Source organism: Ammospiza nelsoni, chromosome 7, assembly GCF_027579445.1.
Source record: "Ammospiza nelsoni isolate bAmmNel1 chromosome 7, bAmmNel1.pri, whole genome shotgun sequence".
NCBI lineage: Eukaryota > Metazoa > Chordata > Aves > Passeriformes > Passerellidae > Ammospiza > Ammospiza nelsoni.
In genome coordinates, this window is record NC_080639.1 from 23690488 (window position 1) to 23712745 (window position 22258).

At 37.5% G+C, this 22258-nt stretch overlaps 1 protein-coding gene across 9 annotated transcripts in view; it reads left to right on the forward strand.

Moving 5' to 3' along the window:
• Window positions 1-22258, forward strand: part of RBMS1 (RNA binding motif single stranded interacting protein 1) — a 142654-nt gene that overhangs the window by 116286 nt on the left and 4110 nt on the right. For 4 of the 9 annotated variants that reach the window (XM_059475494.1, XM_059475493.1, XM_059475498.1 and 1 more), the window contains exons 5-13: window positions 516-673; window positions 3748-3827; window positions 12228-12343; window positions 13213-13262; window positions 13357-13450; window positions 16698-16748; window positions 18854-18964; window positions 19626-19706; window positions 20936-21020. In XM_059475494.1, the coding sequence (XP_059331477.1) occupies window positions 516-673; window positions 3748-3827; window positions 12228-12343; window positions 13213-13262; window positions 13357-13450; window positions 16698-16748; window positions 18854-18964; window positions 19626-19706; window positions 20936-21013 (819 nt within the window). In that variant the 3' untranslated portion in view covers window positions 21014-21020. Of the gene's footprint in view, window positions 1-515; window positions 674-3747; window positions 3828-12227; window positions 12344-13212; window positions 13263-13356; window positions 13451-16697; window positions 16749-18853; window positions 18965-19625; window positions 19707-20935; window positions 21021-21589; window positions 22254-22258 lie in introns of those variants that run through there. The other 5 variants (XM_059475495.1, XM_059475496.1, XM_059475497.1 and 2 more) reach the window with 5 other exon arrangements.

Below are 22258 nucleotides of genomic sequence, written 5' to 3' on the forward strand. Positions count from 1 at the left end.
AAGTCATAAGTGCTCACGTATGGAAGGCGACGACAGTGTCCCACTTGCTTCTGTATCACTCTGTTCTTTTGCTATTATTATGGCAATGTACATACTCTTAAATCCATTTTCTCATTTTTTTTCCTTATATTATTTTCTGATTGTCATCCAAATCTTTTCTTAATTTACATCTGGCTTTCTCAGTGCTTTCCACCATTCTTGCATTTCTTGTCTGCTAATTTCTTTCCTTTATCTCATATTTACTTTTTTTTTCCTTTGAGAAAAATTTGAAACATACTATAAGCTGGTCAATTATTCACCTTTATCTCTACTTAAAAATGTCAGTGTCAGCAGTAATAGGAGAAAGGAAACTTTCTCAGGAATGCTGCGGCAGTGGCAGAAGATGGAGGAAAGAGTAGACTTAACAACGGGCCTGAGAAGTAAAAATCTGTGCCAGAATTCAAATGTACTTGTTTGTTTTAAAATCAAAATGTCATTGGCAACAGCAATAACAATTGGTTTTAATTCTCTTTCAGCAACAAGAGCAAGACCCGACTAACCTGTACATTTCCAACCTGCCTCTGTCAATGGACGAGCAGGAGCTTGAGAACATGCTGAAGCCCTTTGGGCAGGTGATCTCCACCAGGATACTGCGGGACTCGAGTGGGACGAGCCGCGGCGTTGGCTTTGCGAGGTACTCGGGCTGTGAGCCACGCTGGCAGCCTTCTTCCTCTGTTTGCATTAAAAATGCAAGAATAGGTGGGAAAGGCAGAAATTACTGAAAATTACAAAGCTTGTAAAGAGAAGGAAGATTGAAATGGAGTTATCCAGCAGGGTTTTGTTAATTCTTCTTTTGGCAGAGCTGTGTCTCATCTTGCTTAGATGGCTAAATCTAAATTTATTGCTCTTACTGGACAATTATCTAGAGTAAGAATTCACTCTAAACCACTTCCTTCCCTTTTCTGTACTTCTCCTTTCTCCTCTATCCCTGAGTCAGTAAGCAAGGGTTACGTGATGCTTCACAGAGACCTGTGTGACTGCTGGATTGTGAAGTTTGAATCCCAGGCAGCAGACCAGAAGGAAGATCCTTCTTCCCCACCCCCATGCCTTTTTTTTGTTTTGTTTTTCTTCATTAGTTCCTTGGAGAAAATGAACTCATCATTGCCCTTTGAACATCAGCCCTTTGAATTTTCAGGCTCATTAACATGATGTCAGCTGGGAAAGAAAATATTTTTTATTCACTTACAGTAAATCTCATCTTAAAATATTTGTGTGCTAAGTGAAATATCTCACTCAAATCAACAAGAAAAAATATTTTCCATAAATTAGTAAATACCTCCTAAATATTCCGTCCATATGAATCTACTTTTTCTCTAGTTAATGTAGTTATTTTTTCTGGGATCTCTTCATCAAAGTCTTTTCTGTGCTGTTTTTATTTATATGAGTCCTGCTTTAAACCTAGTATAACAATCAAAATTTGGAGGCTTTAAATTGAAGGTTTCTATTATCAAAAATAAAAGCATGCTTCAAGCAAAGAATTGGCATTCTCAAAATACTAAAATCCAATTTCAGTAATTCAGATGTTCAGCCAATATTACAATAGCTTTGTATTTGAACAAATACCAGAATCTAAAAGTAGTGCACAGAAAAGAACTGAACAAATTTATCTCCTGATGTGGCCAAAATTTTTAGGAATTGGTTTTCCTGTGAGGTGGCTGTGGAATATTTCATGGCACTGTGATTTTTTTTTTTTTTCCTATATGTCTTCCCTCACCAGCCTCTTGAACCCAAACTTCATATGCTTGTCAAACTATCAAGTTTCAAGAAGGTATAACAAAGGAACAAAATTGGAAATAATAGAAAAATATTCATTATTTAAGAGGGGAAAACCAGCAAGTTTGGGCTTTGCTAAAATTTCTTCCTGTCCCCTTTAAAAAAATCAGTAAGTGGGGTAAAATTAACTGAGCATTTTAATTTCATTAGTATATGTGTGTTTTATGTGTAGCTTTCATTTTTTGGTACTGTGAAGAGTAGAACCCACTTACACCCTCTATAAAATTCAGTTGGCATTTTGCTCTCATTCAGTCTCCTCTCCCTAAACTTGTTTACCACCCCTACCTTGAATCAGTGGTAAGGTAGGAAATATGGTAGGATATATTTTTCCTAATGTAGCTGGAAGTGTTCTGGAATCATATGCAAAAGTCAAAAAGACTTGTGTGTATTCAAGACCTCAGTTGTATTGAAGACATTAAAATATAGTAGTTTTAAAGTACTTTCTCAATAGTTTCTCTATTATGCATTTTGTGTTTTATATATACATCAGTGAAGTTATTTTTATATGTGTTTATTTATATACATAAAGTATACCTAGGTTATAGGATAAGTATTGCTTCTATATCTAATTAGAACTTCTTTCCTTCCACAAGGTGAACATTTTTCTTGTATTGGAAAATTCTTGGATAATTAATTAAAGTTAAAATTTTCCAAAAAACCTGTAGACATTAAATTAATATTTTAATTTCTTGCCTTTGGGAAACTTTTATTAGGTTAAAAGGGAGTAATGTATTTTATCAAGTCCAGACTTGAGTCTGAAACTAAATTATATTGTTTGCTTCATCTGAGACAAAAAAAAAAATTAGATTTCTTTGATGCAGATCCAATAATCCAGAACTTCTGAAAATTCTCAAAGAAATATTTTTGGAATCATTAGGAAAACCTCTTGTTCAGTCTGGCTTTTTGGTGGTACTAGTTGTTATCTATACTTGTATTTTGTCAGCCTGTGCAGAAAGGATATCAGAATTAAAGAGATGCCAAGACTCAGTAATTTTTAGTCCTACTTGTTTGCTACTGAGGCCATTGGCCTAATTTGTGGATATGAATTACAGAACTTAATGAACAACTGAAAAGAAATTATCTGTTCAACATTAACCAAACATCATCTTGCTGGCAGCTGCAAAATAAGTTCTTTTAAAATATATTTTGTTGTAATTGCACATCTGAGTTGTTCAGTGTGACGGAGTCCCAGGTGGCACTCGGGGCTGGCACATCCTCTCTGCAGGTCAGGCCACAGGGGCTCTCCTGCCCCCTGCCCAGTCTGTTCAGCCTGGATCTGACAGACGAGTGCACAAACCTGCTCCAGATTTTGGACACATTCTCAGTAGCCATCACAGCTCTGCTGGTATTGGCTCCTGTTTGGAACTTGGAGACAATTAAGTAAGAGCCAGGTGCATCATTTAGTGGAGATGATGTGTGTAAGCTAAAAGCTGCCAAGTCAGTTTGGGTCATGCAGTCAGGCAGGTTTCTGTTTGAGTTTATTACCCTTAAATTGTACAGAGAGCTCTGAATCCTCTCTTAAGAGTGGTATTAACCTTTGCTGCATGCAGCATGGACAGTAAGGATTCAGTTATGAATGATAGTGAGTCAGTCCTTCTGCTTCTTTCAAGACAAGAGAGGTACTTGAGGTAGCTTGGACAGCTACAGTATAATTTCTGAGTAAATAAGAGCATTATTTTCAGTTTGGCACTGACTTTGGTCTCTGAGTGCATAAAATGTTAATTGAGTTTGGCTTTACCTTTCTGAAGTTATATGTTCTTAGAAAACATCATCTCCATTGTTCACACATGGGAAAGCAAGCCAGAGCAGTGAAGAGGGGAAAAACAAGAAATATGATTTGAGAAAAAGCGAGAAATGTGCTTTAAAAAAAAATTTCACAAACATGGGAATCTGTTTGAGTGTTTAATTTATGTAAATTATTCTTTATTTTCAAAGGATGGAGTCAACAGAAAAATGTGAAGCAGTGATTGCTCATTTTAATGGAAAATTCATAAAGACACCAGCAGGAGTTTCTGGTATGTTGCATATATTTCTTACAAGATGTATGAATGGGTTAGTGCTTACATGGTGGAAGCCTGTTACACTGATTGTTGTATCTGGCTTCTCATTTAGAGGCAAGCTTATTAAAATTAAACTATGTCTTTTTGGATGGCTGTAATGCTTGCTTGGAACACAGTATATTGCTTTTCTGTTGTAAACCTTTTCTAGGAATCTAGTAGTGTTCTCTCCTAGCAGAGAAACAAGCAGCTAAGATGCCAGCTATGTACAAATTTACATCCAATGTAATCCCAGTTGAAGTGAGGAAACAAATATCTATCTGAACAGAATTTGGCTGCTTTTCCATGGACAGGGCTTTTTTCAGAGGCAAAAATGGGCTGGTTTTGTCATCTGTTGATGATTTTTTTCTAAGCATTTTTGAAAAAAATATTTGCTTAGGAAAAAAATGGAATCTGCAGCAGTGCCTGGCATGATCATTCACTGGGGAGCTGCAACTCTCAAGTCAGTGTAGGTTTTAAAGTCCTTCAGGAAAATGAAAGGAGGTCAGTATAGAATGCTACTTCTAGAAATATTGTGCAAGGCAGAATTCAGAGAAGGCTTAGTACAATTTTGTTGTCACACCAAGTTCCTCATCATTTTTGTCTGCTTTGTCAGCACTGTTTCTAAGAGACAAAATGTATATTCCATGAATTCTGAAAAATGAGGAGAGGAAATTCAGTGCTGCTGAGTAAAATAGAAAGTAAAGAGGACAATAAAGAAGGAAAGAATACATGCCTGGCATTCCAGGCAGCTTTCAGTGGGCATTTTATTGAGAATCCCAAGTGGCAATTTTGCAAATTAGAGTGTTGATGTGGTTGGGGAAGCTGCCTTTGTCCCACTGGTGAAATGTTCTGTGCAGCCAGACCCTGTCACTGAGGAGGAGGAGGAAAGCCACCCTCGGCAGGCAGACAAGAATGTGGCTTGTTTAGTAAAACTCCAAACATGCCTCATCCCTGGAAGATTGCTCCAGTTTGAGGCAGTCTGTGCTGCTGTAAGGATGGAAAATGCTTCAGAGCACAGGAAACCACTCCCTTCGGCACAACTAATCTAATGCAGTATTTTGACTTCCCTAGCCTTGCTCTTGCAGACCCTTTGCACAAGGATTAATTCCTGATATTATTATTTAGTTAAAACTTTGTTACAAAGATTTGGTAAATTTAAGCACATTGTTGCATTTGTTTCTTTGGTTATATTATATTTTTTTCTTTGCTACATTTAGTAAAAATGTTACAGCCTATGTTTAAACAGATAATAAGGACACTAAACATCTGCCACAGAAGCTCCTATCAGTGCTTTTTAGTTTGTTAGGTTTTTTTTCACTTGCATTCTCCTGTTCTCAATGAATGAGCCGTCAAGCATGTCATTGCTAATCATGATGAGTCTCCAGTGGGTCTTTGCTGAAGCTGGAGTTGCACCCTTACATGATGAGGTTCAACTAGGTTGGAATAAAAGCGTCCTGCATGGAATTGTAGGAATGATTTTTGCAGTCTGAAGGAAATATTTAACATAAAAATGTGATGAATTAGGGACAAGAAATTTGCAGAGAACTGTTAATTTTCTGAAAGTGGAAACTAAACAGGGGTGTCAAGATATAATCCACCTCACAGGCTTGAACTTCTAATTTTGCAAACTTTGCAAAGCAGTTGTCCAGGCTCTCTGTCTAGAACAGGTAAAGAAAAACACACCTCCAGAGACTGTCCTTGCAGTTACAAAGGGTGTCTAGCTTAGTCACTCAGAGGCACATAACTCCAAATGTTTGAAATTCAGATGGGTCCCACCTTCCATGATGCTGAAAATGAGACAAATGATCAGATGCATGACGGTGTTGTGAGAACCTTGGTTTTTAAAGACCCTCAATTTTGTTGTATAGGGCACAGCCTCAGCTCTATGTTTCTGTGCTGGTTAAGTTTCATTTCTCCTTGCAAAGGTTTTTATGGAGATCAAATTCTTCCCAGAGTTCCATCCCACACAGCAAGCACCTGTCCAGTAATGCAGCCTTATTAGAGAATTCAATTTATGCATCATAGTATACTGCAGTCTGCCAAAACATGGGGTGGGGTCATGAGGCAACTGTGATTTTGGACTGCCTGCAGAGAGAAAACTGGATGACAGTAGGAAAGCTCTTGAACAAGCAAAGATTAGGAAACTGTTTTGAAATAGATTAGTGACCATTGGGATTATAAAGGATCAACTTCAAACACATGCAAAACAAAATCATAAAACCAGATCTGTGTTTAAATTAAAACATTGTGTCCTAGAAACTTGGCTAAAATCAGCATAGGGAGCTGGCTCTAAAAAAAACATCAATGTTATCAGGATGAAGAGGGTAGGAGAGATGGGCCTGTAATGAAATAGGTGTGGGAGGAAGAACATTTCTTCAACACAAACATGCTTTCATAATGCAGCTTTGTTATTTTAACTAAGATTGGGCTTAAATGGAAGAATGGGTTAAACAGTTATAGAAAGCATAAGTGAAACCTCCTCTGGAGCATGAGAAGACACAATGAATAAAACCTCTAAGAATCTGGGAAGGCCAGGGATTAACACAGGGTGGTGTCAAAATTGTCAGCTCCAGAGTTAGGTGAGTGACTGGGCATTGATGATGCTAAGCAAGCTAAACCCAGATATAACTGGCTATTCAGGCTTTATTTAACTTAATGAAATATATTCAGTATTTAGTGTGTCCTTGTTTATCTTCAGTAAAGAAGAAGAAGGGTTAGCTCAGAGAGCAATTTGAAATGCACTGCAAGTTGTTATAACCCTGAAACTCCTGGAAGTGATGTGTTAGTTTCACCTTTTGTTGTTGTGCTTTGTCCATTTTTATGGAAGTTATTGTATTAGCTGGTTGTGTTTTATGGACTATGACTTCCTCTCCATTTTGTCACCGAAAACCCAACTCAGAACTTTAATTTTCTACTTAATTATCTTCTCAGCTATGATATGTAACTATTATATGATTGTTATAATTTTAAAGTAACTTTTGTGTTTAGTTTCACTCTCCTCCTTAAAGAACTATTGTTTTCAGTGAAGAATGTAATATTTTAAACTTTTCTATTCTCTTGTGCAACGTGTGACGTGAATTGGAGGAAACAGACTAGACTGGTATGGAGAGCCAGGAGCCAGCAGATGAGCAGTGAGAGCAGAGCAGCAGCATACTTAGCCTTCCTCCTCTAAAGATGATACTCAGTGTTCACTGGCCTTTAGTCTTGTGTTACATCCACAGTGATTGTAGAAATTATCTTCTGGGCAAAATCTTGAAAGGCATCTCTTCCCTGTCACAGTAGCATGTAGCTTTAATATTTCTTTTACTGGAAAAGAACTTAGGTGATTTTTGTTTAATGGGTGTAAGAGCATCTTTGCTGAGCAGTCCATGCCATTTTTACTTCAGTAATGGCTGGTAATGGTGATGATGCAAAAATCAAAAATTATCCATGACCCAGCCCTCTCTTCCCACTTAGGATAAAGAGATTGGTTGCTCAGGTTCTCTTTTAGGGGAGAAAAATGAGTGTGTAAAAGCCCTGCTCCTGCCTGTGCTCTTGACTAGACTGGGATGAGGTCCACAAGGGATGATACAGACCATAGCTTGAAATGATCTGGCCTTGGACATCATTCTAGTGTGGGGAGGAGTGGAGAAATGGAGCCCTGAAGCAGCTGTCTCCTGTCGGTCATGTTCTAGTGTTTCCTAGTTTCTTACCTTTACGAAGTATCCAGCACCAAAGATCTCTCGTGAATTTAAGCTACTTGACCATAAATTCAATTTTTCTTTCAATTATCTGTCACAGATCCTTTAGAAAAAACACATGAACCATAGCCTAAAAACCACTGCTAAGGATATCAAAGGCTGACAGTGGTTGCCACACTAAAGGCAGAGGAACAAAACTTTCACTCTTTTGATCAAGACCCTGAGATTAGTTTAGCTGGTCAGAGTGTGGTGCTGAGGTACCAGTGTTGGAGGTTTGATCCCTGTATGGACCATTCACGTAAGATTTGGATCTGGATGAGACCCACAAGGACTATCAACTCTGAATATTTTTTGAAATCTGTGAATTAGAGGTTTTAACTCCCATAATTTGCAATTTGCTGCTTAGTTTTAAGAACCAACATAGGATTAGAAGAGAAAAATACTTCTTAAAACCGCTCAAAATATCCTTCTGTCACAAATTATTAAACCTTGTATAAATTATTAAAGCAATGTAATCCTGAGCATTATGTTTAAGTGAAGACTAGAATGGTGAAGAGTATAATATTGAATTTCTCTTTAAACACATAAAGCTACCCTGATCATGGGTTGCACAATTTCTTTTTTAGTTCCCACAGCCTTTGGCAAAAGTTTTTAGCTGTACAGGCTTGCTCTATCATTAAAGTGATGTTTTAATGTCAGAATTCATTAAGTCCCATATGCTTTGCACTAGCATATAAGCAATGAAAGTCTCTAAAAGATGCAGTTTAATTGAAAACTGACTAAAGGAATAGTATTTTTTAACTATTTTGTTGTATTTTTAAGTAGCTGAAAGTGGAGTTTATTGAAAAGTTGATAAAATTAGCCACGTAAGGCAAGGGTGCAAACTCAAGGTCCAACAAAGAACATCAGTTTTGGTTTTGCATTTATGGTATCCCCTGGTACAAATTTGGGTAGACACTGAACAAAGACAAACTGAATTCTAATGTACATATGTGTACAAAGTGTCTACAACAAGGAAGAATTTAATCTTTAGGCTAATATCGCATTCACATCTCTCTTCTGTAAAAACATTAACCCTAGAGAGAGTGATTCAGGGTGGGAGGAGATGGTCAGCACTTTCCACAGCCAAGTTTTAAAGCCCTGATGTTGAAGGCTAGGAAAGCTCATGGTTACAGATCCCCTCAGTAGCTGCAGCCCAGCAGGCACCTGCACACCATTGGCAGTGCTGGTTTGCACTGGGTGTCAGAAGAGTGGGCATGTCCTAGCTGCAAAAGCTTAACTCCACTGTAAGTTGTAGTCTTTTACATCAGGTACCTCTCAGCTGTGAATGCAACTCTGAAGATTTGTACTCTGCCTTTGTCTTGCACACACACAGACAAGTCACTGAATGATTAATGATCTGCTTCATCACTGGGCCTGCATAGTTCCCAGCAATTAAACAATAAAAATGACTCTCCCTTCCTTCCTGTACTACAAAAGATTGCTTAACTGGTTTGTAGGAATTGTGAGAGCTTTGTGTTCAAATATTTTTCTGTCACATGCTTGCACGTATATGCAAGAGAGAGAATGTGTTGCAAATTCTTGAAAACAATGAGAAAAAGTAAGCTGAACAAGTAAGGTTCAGATTTAATTTTGAAAAGAGTAAGGTCTATGTTCGTTCTTTGGTGGGAGGGATAGGTCACGATAAACCCAAGGAGGTTTATCTTGTTTCTCATGAGCCTCCCTGTGGTGACCATCAGTCATTGTGTTGTTGCAGGAATGAACACGGTGTCATTCAGGTCACGTGTGTGGAAGAACAGCCAAAAGTTGCAGTTGGGCTTTCCACTGGAGCTGTCCCACTGTCAGCAGTCAGGTCTTGAAGCAGAGTCAGGGAAGGCAAATGCTGTACAGCCTGCTCACAGAAGTGCTGTATTAAATAGATGGTCTGCAAGGGTTTTTTAGTGTGAGCTGGAGCATTCCCAGCATTTGGCATCTTGGATGGGCGCAGGGAGGAGCAAGGGAAGGCGGAAAGTCAGAGGAACAAAGGTCCCCATGGCTGGATCTGTGTTCAGTAAGATGGAGCACTAACTTCTAGTAGATCACAAATTGATAGCTCTTTAAATGCTTGGGTTTCTTCACTGATGCCGGTTTTGGATATTATGTATGCAAAATCCAGTACATGTGTATAATTCTGACTCCATTTTTTCTTCCTCTTTAAATTTGTTGGAGAATTTTTACAACACAATACAGAAGATGTTTAATCATAGAAAATGTAGCTGTTTTGAGTTATCTACTGACAAAAATATTCAGATTGATTCTTAAAATAGGTTTTTATGAACATTTTATTCAGACAGTTGGACGGGTTTACTCTGGTTTGTTTTTTTTTTAAGAAAATATATTTATGTTGAGACAATGATGGGAAATGCAAGCACAAATGATGCTTCCTAACAAGTTTTTTATAATTAATTGTAGGGATTTTTAATGAAAGCATAATCCAGGTTTAAATAAAGCATTTGCTACCTGTGAGTGCTATAATACAGAATGTCAGGGCCAGAAATCTTTTTCTGATGTCTTTCTGTACTGTTTTCATGCCAGAGAAATTGAATTTTGAAATGAAATTTTGATTTTTCATCCAAAATTTTATATGCATATTTTGGAAGTCCCATATGCTCCTCACAAAACTAGTTTTTTTGAAATAATGTAAAAATAGACGAAGATATTCAACTTGGGGAAGAGCTTTTTTTTAATTTAAGGCAGTTAACTTCAGTATTTGGACATCCTCTCTCAGTGTCCAATGGATTTTTGTTTTCCACTCTGTGTCAAACCAACCAAAATTATTTCAGACCAGAACCGGAGAAATTTATCCACATTGGCCAACATATTCTGAGATTACCTCCTCTTATTACAGCCAAACTGTATGGACTGAAATGCTGTGTGCTATGACTAAGGTTATTGGATATAGCTTTTACAAAGCAGCATAAAATCATCCATCACTATATTGATATAGTACCTTTTTGCTCCAAATATGTTGAAACAGAAGTTGCTTCACATAATAGAAGACCTCAAAGCAAAACTCAGTTTTGGTAATGCCAGAAATCCCCTCAGAAATACAAGGTTTTGAAGACAAGATTTTCCATTTTTACTCCTACTTTAAGGTTTCCATTATTTCCTTGTTCATTTACTCCATCATCCATAGGTCTCCTATATTTTTCTAGTGGCATTAACCTAGCTTTTTCCTGGTTTATTTTATGATTATAGGGTTTTAATTACCATTCTCTGAAGGATAATACATTTTAAATTTATTCAGTTGTCATGTTTAATGTTACAGTCTGACCCTCTGTATAACAGCACCCAGGTAGGAGAGGTCCAGGTCTCTGAGCTGTGTGGTCACTGCTGGAGGTGAGACAGGGAACCACACACCAGTTCTGTCTCCTTTTTTACAGAGAAGGCTGTCAAAAGATGTGTCATGCAGGAAGTGGACATTTTTCCAGTAGAAACAGTGCTAGTGTTTTAGGTGTGACATCCAAAGCCAGGGATGACTGGGCCATTAATGCCTGTTTTGTGCCAAAGTTTTAAAAGTCAAGCTCTTTGTGAGGTTACACATCCCTGAGGTTTTCAGTACCAATCGTCTTTGGCAAATGCAGACAGGGTGAAGAGACATCAGCACTCACCATGGTTATATTAATAGATTTTGTTGAAAATTTTTCTTGGGGTTGTTTTTTTGCAGGTGGCCTTCCCACCCCATGTGTTTACTCTGCATTTGGAAACTTGTATGTTTTCAGGTCCAGCCATGTCTCATGAAGATGTTTCCAAACAGAGAGTGACTGGAGGAGTGTCATGGTAAAGCTTAGACAGCTCATGCATCAGGAATTATTGGCAGAGAAGAGTTTACATCCAAGTCATAACAGTGCTTCCACCCTGTGATTAGGGAGGGTGTGGTGTGATGCAGCAGAGCTGTGCCTCAGCCATAGGTACTTGGAAATGTGGGAGCTAAGGACAGGGAAAGAAAGAATGCTATGCAAACCTTTTCACTGCTTCAATTCTGACATTAAAAATTATGGTCATGGTCAGGATTGTATTAGGAAAAATAATAACAACAACAAGAAAAAATAATAAATTATGGGGATGCTGTTTCATGGCAGTATGCAAAAAAACCCAAAAGGACAATCTTGAACAATTTCTGGTTGCATTGGGTGTTCTTTATAGAGCAGGGATAAAATGGGAATGGACAACTGTGGCATTTGCTCGGTGCAAGGGTGCACGACATAAAGGTGCCTCTTCTGCATGAGTAAAACACTTGTAAGTTTTGGGACATTACTGAAACCTCCAAAGGGTGGGGAGAATGTATTACACACCTTTGGCCATTTTTTTCTCCATCCTCCTTAGATATACGTCCAAAGAGACAAAGCTGAGAATTTAGATCACAGTTCTTGTTGAACCCAGACCAAGGGACATATACTCAGGATATACAGACCATGTTTCCTTCCAACAGGTTTTACAGCAGTAGTTCAAAATCAAAATAGATAAGGCATTCCAGATGCTCTGTTTGTGTGTGGCAGCTGTCTTTGTGCTATGCTGAACAGCTGTTGATGCTGTAATACAGCTCTGTGTTATTTAAGTGTCATATTTGGAATATAACTTAAAACCATACCTCATATGGAGAGTTGAGCATCTGTGTATCAATGCTACTTCAACTAATTTTTCTTCTTTCTTCCAGTTCCTGCAGAACCTTTATTGTGCAAGTTTGCTGATGGAGGACAGAAGAAGAGGCAGAATCAGAATAAATACATACAGAATGGAAGAGCATGGCACAGAGAAGGCGAGGTGAGACTTGTAAGTCCTCCCTTCAAGCTTTAGTGTGGGTGTGCAATAATGAATACTTAGGAAAATGATAGGCATTGAGACTTCTTGGCTTGGGTCTTTGGCATATTAAAAATGTTCAAGCAACTCTTACCTGACAGTTTGTGTCTCTGTAAAAAGATGTTTAACTGTGTCTTTCTTCTGAGGAGAAAAGGCAAAATGTGAAATGCTGAGTCCTGTCTCATTGAAGTGAACAATAAAATCTCCTTCAACTGGGTCATTATATAAACTTCAGCTTTCTCATATTATTAAACTACCAGAAACATAACCGTGCTTACATGCAGAAATAATCCTTTGATCTATGCAACACTAAAATGCACATCACTTTCACAAGATTAAAATAGTATACCAGTGCCATGCAGCATTATTGTTTTTAGTCAACAGTTGTTTTAAACTTTAATGTTCAAGATAATAGTTTCATAGACTCACTGTGGCTAGCAAGCCTAAACACCTCGTTTATATTACACAGGAAAATTCAAATGTGCCTTCTGAAAAACTGCACTCCCCATTCAATCTTATAGGTCATATATTGTAGGAAACACCCTAACATAATCATCTGCATGCCCTGAATCTCAAACGCACATGTACTTTTAGCCAGGTGTTTAATAGATTGCATTTTATTCCTCATAATGGGAACATGGAAACTTGTATTCACAAACAATATTGCTAATTCTCTTTGCTGTATAATTACTTCTGTCAATTAACCTTTTCCTAAGTTTTAATAAATTATTTCAATACAAATTTTCAGTTAAAAATGAGACAACTAAAGGAAAAGAGAAATAATTTACAATTAAAATTAATTTTGTCCACTCTTTCTTTTCCACTTTTTTTTTTTTTTTAAGGCTGGAATGACACTCACATATGATCCAACCACAGCTGCTTTACAAAATGGGTATGTTGAGTAATGTCACACTAAGAAAAAAATATGTTTGCATTATGAAAGATGCACAGAACTAGTATTTAATAAATATTTCTGCATTTTCTAGATTTTATCCATCACCCTACAGTATTACAGCAAACAGAATGATCACTCAGACATCTATTACGCCATATATTGCTTCTCCAGTTTCTACATACCAGGTTTGTATTTAGAGCTTGGTAGCTGAAATGGTTCATTGGAGCTTATGTTTATTTATCAATTGTTGCATCTGGTTTTTCGAGGTTTCCAATAATGTTACATTTTAATGAAGTGGCCTCCTTGTGCTGTACAGCATGAAAGTGACAGCCTGAAAACCTGAGTGTGTGTTTCAGGAAGCACAGTGCTTTAATGTGTCTTGCAAAACCAAGTCTCCAACTTGTGCTGGTGGCTGAGGGATTTGTAGCCATTTCTGCCTTTCATGGGAGATTTTTCATTTTCTCTCAGGCAAATTATTTTAATGTCACCAGTATGCATGAAGTAATTGTTCTTTATTTAAAGCCTCATTGGTTTAATTTAATTTATTTTTAAAGATGTTTTCCATACATTTTGAGCTTTTCTCTGTACTTTTCTCAGAAAGCCCAACAATAATATCTTATGTAGTTGCACTAAGAAGGATACTGAAACATTCTTCACTTTGGAGTTGGAAATTTTAAAAAAAGAGCTCCATGGTCAAATTATTTTAGGATTCAAATTCAGTGTTTTTGTATTAGGAGTAAAGCATTTAATAGCCTAGGACAGTATTTCTAAACCAAAAACTACTTTATTTTGGATAATAAATTAAAATATAAATTTTGGACATTTTTGGTCCAAAGCTTTCTGAAGAGGGATTTTGATAGGTGCCATCTTGAGTCCTCACAAGGGATATTGATATACAATTCAACACATTGGGAAATTACATGAAACAGTTTTAATACTTTGATATAGATCTCTTAGCAATCCTCAATTTTAGGGCATTGTACATTTCAGTTTACAAACAACTTGCTTTAAATACAACTAGTATGGCAGTCTCAGATGTGTGCTCTGTAATTACTGCTTGAGACATGCCAATTATGGCAGTGTATGCTAAATTATGAGCTTTTCTGGCATTTTACTGTTTAACACATAGATGGAGTAAACAGCAGAGATTCAGGTCATAAATAACCCAAACTAATTAAATTTAGAAGATTCTTACCTCTATGTGTAAGAACAGGGGAAGAAGAGGCAGTTTGCTTTCTAGTGAGAGAGACATGCAGAGCTTTCAGATGTGCTCTGTGTGTGAATGAGTGTGGAAGGGTGTGTAAAGGGGGGCAGGAGCTGGCAGAGGCACTGTGAGCCATCTCATCAGCTGCATCCTGCAGAAATTCCCATGTAGCCTTCAATTCCAAGTGAGGAGGATGAGGAAGAATTGTCTCATATTAGTCTGGACATTTAATGCCGTCTTGCATGAGCAAAGTATTGCGTAGGAGTTAAAACAGCATTCTCTGGTGTGAAGGGCAGCTGCATTATTTTTATATTAATTTCTGAGGTAACTTATGCAACACAATGTTTGCTCTGGGCAGACAGTGCTAGACTGTATTTGTCAGTATACTGAATCACTCTGCTTGGTACTGCATTATCTCAGAAATTACAGTAAGTTCTTACCCAGGAAAATATTTCAGTAAAATTAACTGCTATTCTTTATTAAAATATAAATTATTTATCAATATATGACTCTCTGATATTCAGAATCCAAGTAAAAATTGGAAGTTGGCATGGAAACATACTACTTAGCAATACAGTATTATTTTTGGGCTTATTGAGATAGACAGACCACAATCCATTATGTTTCCAGAAATGTAGTTACCAGTATTTCAATATACATGGCATGAAGCTTAAATTATTGTGAATGAAGTTATTAATATCATTATGCTTGAAGTGACACAGTAATTGGAATTGAAAATTAAATTGAAGTATTCTGTATTGGGGAGGAAGGAGGTTCGTGGCCAGAAGAGTTTCACAATTTGAGTATTAGTCACATCTTCATTACTGATCCCTTCTCACAGAAACCTGCAGCTTTGTCTTCTACACAGCAGCATGTATCACACAAGCAAAGGGGTTTTTGGGTTTTTATTTTATTTTTTCTTTGAGGCATGGTATAACCTGCTGCTAGATTTTTCTTATTCAGGTAAACAAATGTAATAAGGTTTTGGCTAGTGTTTGTTTCTGCAACCCCTGTGTATCCAAATGACTGCACTGAGCCAGTTACTATCATAGTGTGAGATTAGCCAAAGCTTTAGTCAGGCTGTACCGGTATTTTTGCTGTTAAGATTTTGCCTGAGGAAAGGGAGTGCTCCAGTCTTTTCCATTCCATTTTTGAAGTCCTTTTGCTCTTTTCCTGACTGCAAAAGAAAAAAAAAAAAACAACAAAACCCAGCTCTGGTTTGAAACTAACTACCAAAAGGAGGCAAGAAATATTTCCATCTTCCAGAAAATGTCTCACCTGGATTTTTTCAAGGCTGTGTGTGTTTACCTGTCCTGTTCACAGGACTCTGGGAGTGATGGTAGAGGCATTTAAAAGGCTTTAAATGTCCAGTAGCAGTGGTGAGCCTGCCCTGTGTGTGGTGCAGGTCAGATTCCTGCCTTACCCAACACACCTACAGAAGGTGGGGAGGAAACATTTTTGTCCTTACCTTTAGTTTTTCTTGCACACTTTTTCAGAGAGCTGTTGCAACCAGCTCCTTTTAACCAAGATAAGAATATAACCTTTACACTCCCTTTTTATATTTCACTTTGTGATGCAAAGTTAGGCATTCTCCTGCAATTGAAGTATTTGGGTGGTCACTGATTTTGGAGAAAAAGTGTGCTTGTTGCAAGAGCAGGGACTCTCATCAGAACCTCCTCCTCTTCCTGTGCTTTCTGAATAACACACCAAAATGTCTCAGAGAACAGTACTCCTAAATCTTCTTTTTTCTAGAACAAGAATTCCTGATTTTTTTACCGCAGAATTCCTGGGGTTTTTTTTCAATTGTGAAAATACAATGATTTATTTTAATCAGATCACACTAGAAGGAAAAGGGTACTATACTTTTGGAGATCCCAATTACTTTTGCACAAAGGAATTTCTGAGACAGAAGGAGTTTTCTTTTTCAATGTAGCAGAAATCTGCCATTCATCTATTTGACCCCTTTCACTGTTTCTGAAACCTGCACTAAAAACGTTGTCTTCTGTTCTGAAAGGTGTATGTGGTGTATGGTCTCCAAATCTTGTCTCTGATTTACAGATTACAATGAATACGTTTTTCATAGAAATCAATGTTGTTCCACAGAGGGACTAATTGGGTTAAAAAGTCAACAAATAAGGGAGGAGGCATGTTAACATGATTTAGGTTATTACTATATCTAAGCTGGAGTAATGTGTAAAATGAAAAATAAAATGCCAATTTTGTTCTAGGTTCAGAGTCCTTCTTGGATGCAGCCTCAACCATATATAATGCAGCACCCAGTAAGTTTTTATCCTTCTCCATTGTTGTGTTTATCTGTTATATAAACACTTTACATACTTTAAACCACAGGAAGTATGTCAGTTCCTGCCCAATTATTTCCATGGATCAAAATGAAAAACGAAACAAAGACAGTAACCTGAACTGGGGCCTCATTTTATTAGGAAGAAAGTAAGCTACCTTCAGAGTATCAATGTGATGAGGACCATTAGAGAAAACTTTCAAGAGGAAACTTAGTGGTGTTGGGGTTTTTTTGTTTTTGTTTTATTTTACTTTACTTGAAATGGAAAACACTTTGCAAATGCCAAATGCTTTACATGCTGTCTACCTTTCAGGAGCTGAAATTGGAGACCCAGTGTTTTAGAATAGCTCTACAATAGTTCAGACTGGATAATTTGTGAAAGACAGATGGATGTGGTGATATGAATTACATTGTGGGCACTCACTTGAGCAAACCTGCATAGCTTGTTCTGGCTTCAGCACTCCTGAGTAATGCTGGTCTCCCTACACTTGTGGCTGTGGCATCTGTACCAGACTGTCAGGCATGCTGAGCTCTGCTCTCCCGTGACATTTCGCTGCTTGTCTGTGTCATTTGCCAATTAAGTACCATTACATCTGAGACCTACTGGCTTTCTTGAGATGAGCATTACTAATAATAACAGGCACTTGAGTACATGCACTCCCACAGTTTACAAACAGGTCTGTTTCCAGATGCAGAAGGGATATGGTCTTGACTTTAATTAACCTCTCCAGGCAGATTATAGAATGTAAATCTTCTTGGCAGAACATTTTCTTCTTGGGCATGCAGAGAAGGTGATGTTGAACCAGAACACCTTCTCACACACTTAATTGTTGTTGTATTTGTGGTTTTTGATGTTAAATACATATACACAGAGTAGGTTTTAACTTCCTTCTCTAGCAACACAGATTTTCATAAAACAACATCCTGCAGATAATGCTGTAAAAGACAAGAGTTGATTTAATGGGGTATTAGTTTAGTGTATTAGTTTCACAGGTAAACAAGATGAGATTTCACAGTTGCAAATAAAGACCTAGATTCTAGACTGAAGTTCAGTTTTGGCCTGTGCAAAGACAGGTGCTGTCTTGCTCATTTACTTTTCAGAGAAGCCTGCAGTCTACAGACAGGAAATTCTTTCAGTGTTTGATGTGCCTGTGACTCATTTCATCTACACTGATCACATGGTTGTTTTTCCAAGTATATTCTATACTTCTTTTTTTTTTCTTCTTTTTTTTTTTTCATTTTCAGGATTAGTTATTGATTCAAAATACTTGCTTTCAGTACGCTGCAATTATTTCTGTTCATTTTGAGCCTCCATTAATTTTATTCAACACCTTCTGCAAGCATAAGTCATACAAAATATTTGGAAATGTCTTTTTGTGGAACATGATTGGTAAAATGAAATTTCTTGATAATTTTCCATTTCAGCTACTTCTGAAAACCTGTGTGCTGTCCATATTTAACAATCTAAAGTGTTTAGAAGTTTAGAGTATAATTTTTATGAACCTAACAAAATGGTACAGAAGCAATAGAAATGTCATCAATAGCAGCTGGTATTTAGACAAAGAAACAGCCCTGCTAAATCACTCTTGTGAAATGTGTGTGCTAATGAAAGCAGCCACTAAGTAGGGCAGCTGCCTCGTGTGTGAACATTGTGTGTGATGGGTAGGAACACAAATGTTCCTCCTCCAAAGCCACCATTCCTAAAGATGAGATAAAAGTTTCTTCCTGAAACATGAAATTCCGAAGCTTAAGCTGAGTGAATCTGTACCAGGTAACATGTGCAAATTTTCGCTTTCAAGTCAGCATCTGGTTAAACTCAGAAAGCATTTTCAGCAGGTCTCTCAAGTGTATTGCATGTCAGTTGAATGTCCAGCAGGAAGTCAAAGCAGGTCTTCCACCTTGAGGATCTGCAGATGCTCAAGTGAAATATTCAGAATGCCCCAGACTTGCTTTTCGAGTCAGTGCCTGGGATTAAGGAGAGTTCTTGTGGTGCATCCCCTCAGAAGGCGACTCCATACTTAGACTCTCAAATCAAAAATCAAATCTGAGTGCTGCAACCATTTCTTTGTTTCTGTGTTTTAACAGGGTGCTGTTCTGACTCCCTCCATGGACCACACCATGTCACTACAGCCTGCATCAATGATAAGCCCTCTGACACAGCAGATGAGTCATCTTTCATTAGGCAGTACTGGAACAGTATGTAGCAATTTCATACAAAATAGAACTTACCCAAGTAGAAAATACTGCATGTAGATCACAGTATCCCTGTGCAGCTTGCATGTGGGAAAAAGTAATCCTGTAAGTCATTTTATGTCCAATAAATTATTAGGAGCTGTCTCCATTTTAAAATTATATTCATCAGCTTTTATTCAGTCTATTAACTGATCAGAAATTGGAAACAAGTAAATAAAAATAGACCAAACAAATGAAAGGCATCCTGGAGGTAACTTCAGAGTTGCATCCAAAAGATAAAATAGTTTTACTCTTTATATTCCTTTCTGCAACTCTAATCTCTTGAAGTGTGGAACAGAAGTTAATTAAGAAGAGGTTCAGACTTGCCTCTAAACTGCAAGACCCTTCTTTTCAGACCAGATGGAGTTAAAAAAAGAAAATATTATGCCTGGGGTTAACAGAGAAGGAAAAGTCCTTTACAGAGTCTTTGAAGTCCAAGTTTGTATTTTCTCAAGATAGATAAATGACTTTTCTGGAAAGTCTATTGATTTCAGACACAAAAGTCTTTCTCTCCTGTATATTGCTTTAGGGAAACAGTCAATATCTGTTAAGCAATACCATGACAGGTATTTTGAATACTTTTATATTGGGCTTTCACTCAATGTAATGGTCTCTGTCTTTCTAGTACATGCCAGCCACAACAGCTATGCAAGGAGCCTACATCCCCCAGTACACACATGTCCAGACAGCAGCAGTTCCTGTTGAGGTCAGTATATTTTAGAAAAGACCAGAGACAAGAAATATTAATACATTTTTTTCCTAGGAAAATTAGTGCTCAAAGGCAAGTATTGTAATAGTGAATGTACTGTGAATGCCACATGTATTAAAACTATAAAATGTCATTATTCTCAACTAATATATTACAACAAAGAGTTACCTGTACTTATGGCAGTACATACTCAGAGCAATCTGCTCCATGAGCATAGCTCAGGCAAACCCTGTGTTTTGCCAAACATAACTCCAATAGTAACAAGCCAGGGAATGTATTGTAGTTCTGATCTTTCACTTAGTTTACCTGTGTACAAAATTATCTGCCAGCAGACCTTGATTGTAGATTTTTGCAAAGAATCCTGATTTGACCCTGGCATCTCAGGAGATTGTGCATGTTTGCCTAATAAATCTCTTTATCGAACAGGAATTTATTACTTTTGTTGGAGAGCATAACATAAGTAAGCTAAATAATTCATCTCCTACTTTGGCTTACCTTATAGCCTTTCATAGGTCAGTACTGCTTTAAGAGAGGAGCTAGACAGGGCATGCTGCAGCTCATGTGTTCAGAATGAGTGCCAGACAGTCTCTTCCAGAGCCTGTAAAAAAACCATTTCATTTCAAGGTCTGTTTATCCAGAAACTCCAGAATTTGTTTGATTAATTTTGGTGCATCTGCCCATATGAATCAGAGAAATTCTTTTGGTAATTACCTGATTGCTCTGTCTGCCAGAGCACTCTCAGCTGAATTAATTGCCTGGTTTCTGGGGAGCCTGGTGCAAAGTCCCATCTACAGTTCTTTGTGTTGCCTAGTGCCAACCCCATCACAGTACTCATAGTGTTTGTGTGGTAAGTAGATCTCATTCTTCTCCCTCCCCTTCAAAAGGAGAGGCACAGAATGCTCTTTTACATCTACAGATAGAAAATATTCTAGCAGTTATTTGCTCTCTCTGTTTCTATATTGTCAAAAGTTTGAGGGTTTTTTTTTTTCATTTTCATCAAAGCATCTGAGGAAGTACAAAGTTTGCATGATCATTTAATTCCTCTGTTTGCTGAAATATTCATTGAGGTAAAGTTAACAGCTCAGATTTGGAATACCTCATTTGAGAAATGTGATGAAGATTGTAGATTTGAACACTGTTAATTGCATGAGTGAAGTGGAAATACAGATTGCAAGTAATGCTGCTTGATTTTGTGTCTCATGGCTTGCCTTCCTTTTCATTTGCAGGAAGCCAGTGGCCAGCAGCAGGTTACAGTAGAGACATCCAGTGACCATTCTCCATACACGTATCAGCAAAATAAGTAACTGTGAGGTAGGGGCTCATCCTGTCTCATGAAAGATGTGAATTCAAAGATGCTTTATTTCATAACTTACAGTACTCTGTATTGAACTTTTTTAATGTCATATAAATAATACTGATGATGCTATCTGGGGACAGTGAAGCAGATTTGAACTTGGCCAGAGTCAAAAGCCAGGGAAGGAAACCTGGGATCCAGAAATGAATTCATGAATTCTGAATAATATTGTTTTAATAGTTTCTCTATACCATAACTGGATTATGTTGGATTTAATTTATTCATTTTAGCAGCGTGCTGTATACAGAACAACAGTGAATTAATGCAAAAATACAAGAATCAAAATGCTAAAGGGAATTGTACTGATAGACATATCATGCCTAGTTTTGTGGTACATGTAAGATTAGAAGCTGCTTGGTGGCTGACTTACAGACCACAGGCAGGGAGGCAGTCTGCTAGAAATCCTTGCTGACCTTTTCTCCCAAAGATTTCCCTGCTCATCATTTTTTCTAGAAAAAAAAACAGTTTGGCCCAGATTTTTGTCAATTTGTTTTTAATCCATGTCCTCATTTGGCTTTAATTCCAGGGTTTTACTTTCGTACTCCAGGTTTCCTCTGGTTCTGCTTGCATGGCCTTTTTTATTAGCAAATCATTAGCTTTACCTGAACTTACTTCATACAAAATTGTTTTGCTTTCTGTACATTTCCGTCCTAAAAACATTACTTGCACTAACTGTTCCCTTTTCCATGATCCATGTTTTAAAGTTCTGGAATTTAGTTCTTCATTAACTCATCTTTTTTTTTTTTTTTGAGTGCTTTGTAAGCCAGGCAACTTGGCTACATAATTTTTTACATCACATTTTCTAAGACCTCACACTGAAAAATTCCATTCATCTGCAATAATGTGCTGGAGGCCATGTTAGAATGGTTTTTCTACAGCCCTTGTGGCATTTATTTGATACTGAAAAATCAAAATCAGTTATGTGCTACCATTGTGTGATATCTCTCTAAAATGTATTGATCCAACAAAACACACATTTTGGCATTAGCTTTGATCCTGCAGGTCAGCTGAGCTGTTTGACAGCAGTGCTCTCATCCCCATTATTGGCATAACAGCTTCTTGTATGGAAAGATAGAAACAAACCAATGGGGAAACTTGGCACACTCAGCAGACGGCAGAGCCTGCGTAGCACAGCGTGTGACCTGTGTTATTCCTGTAGTCGGGCCAAATGCTGGCATCTAGAGGAAGCCCACAT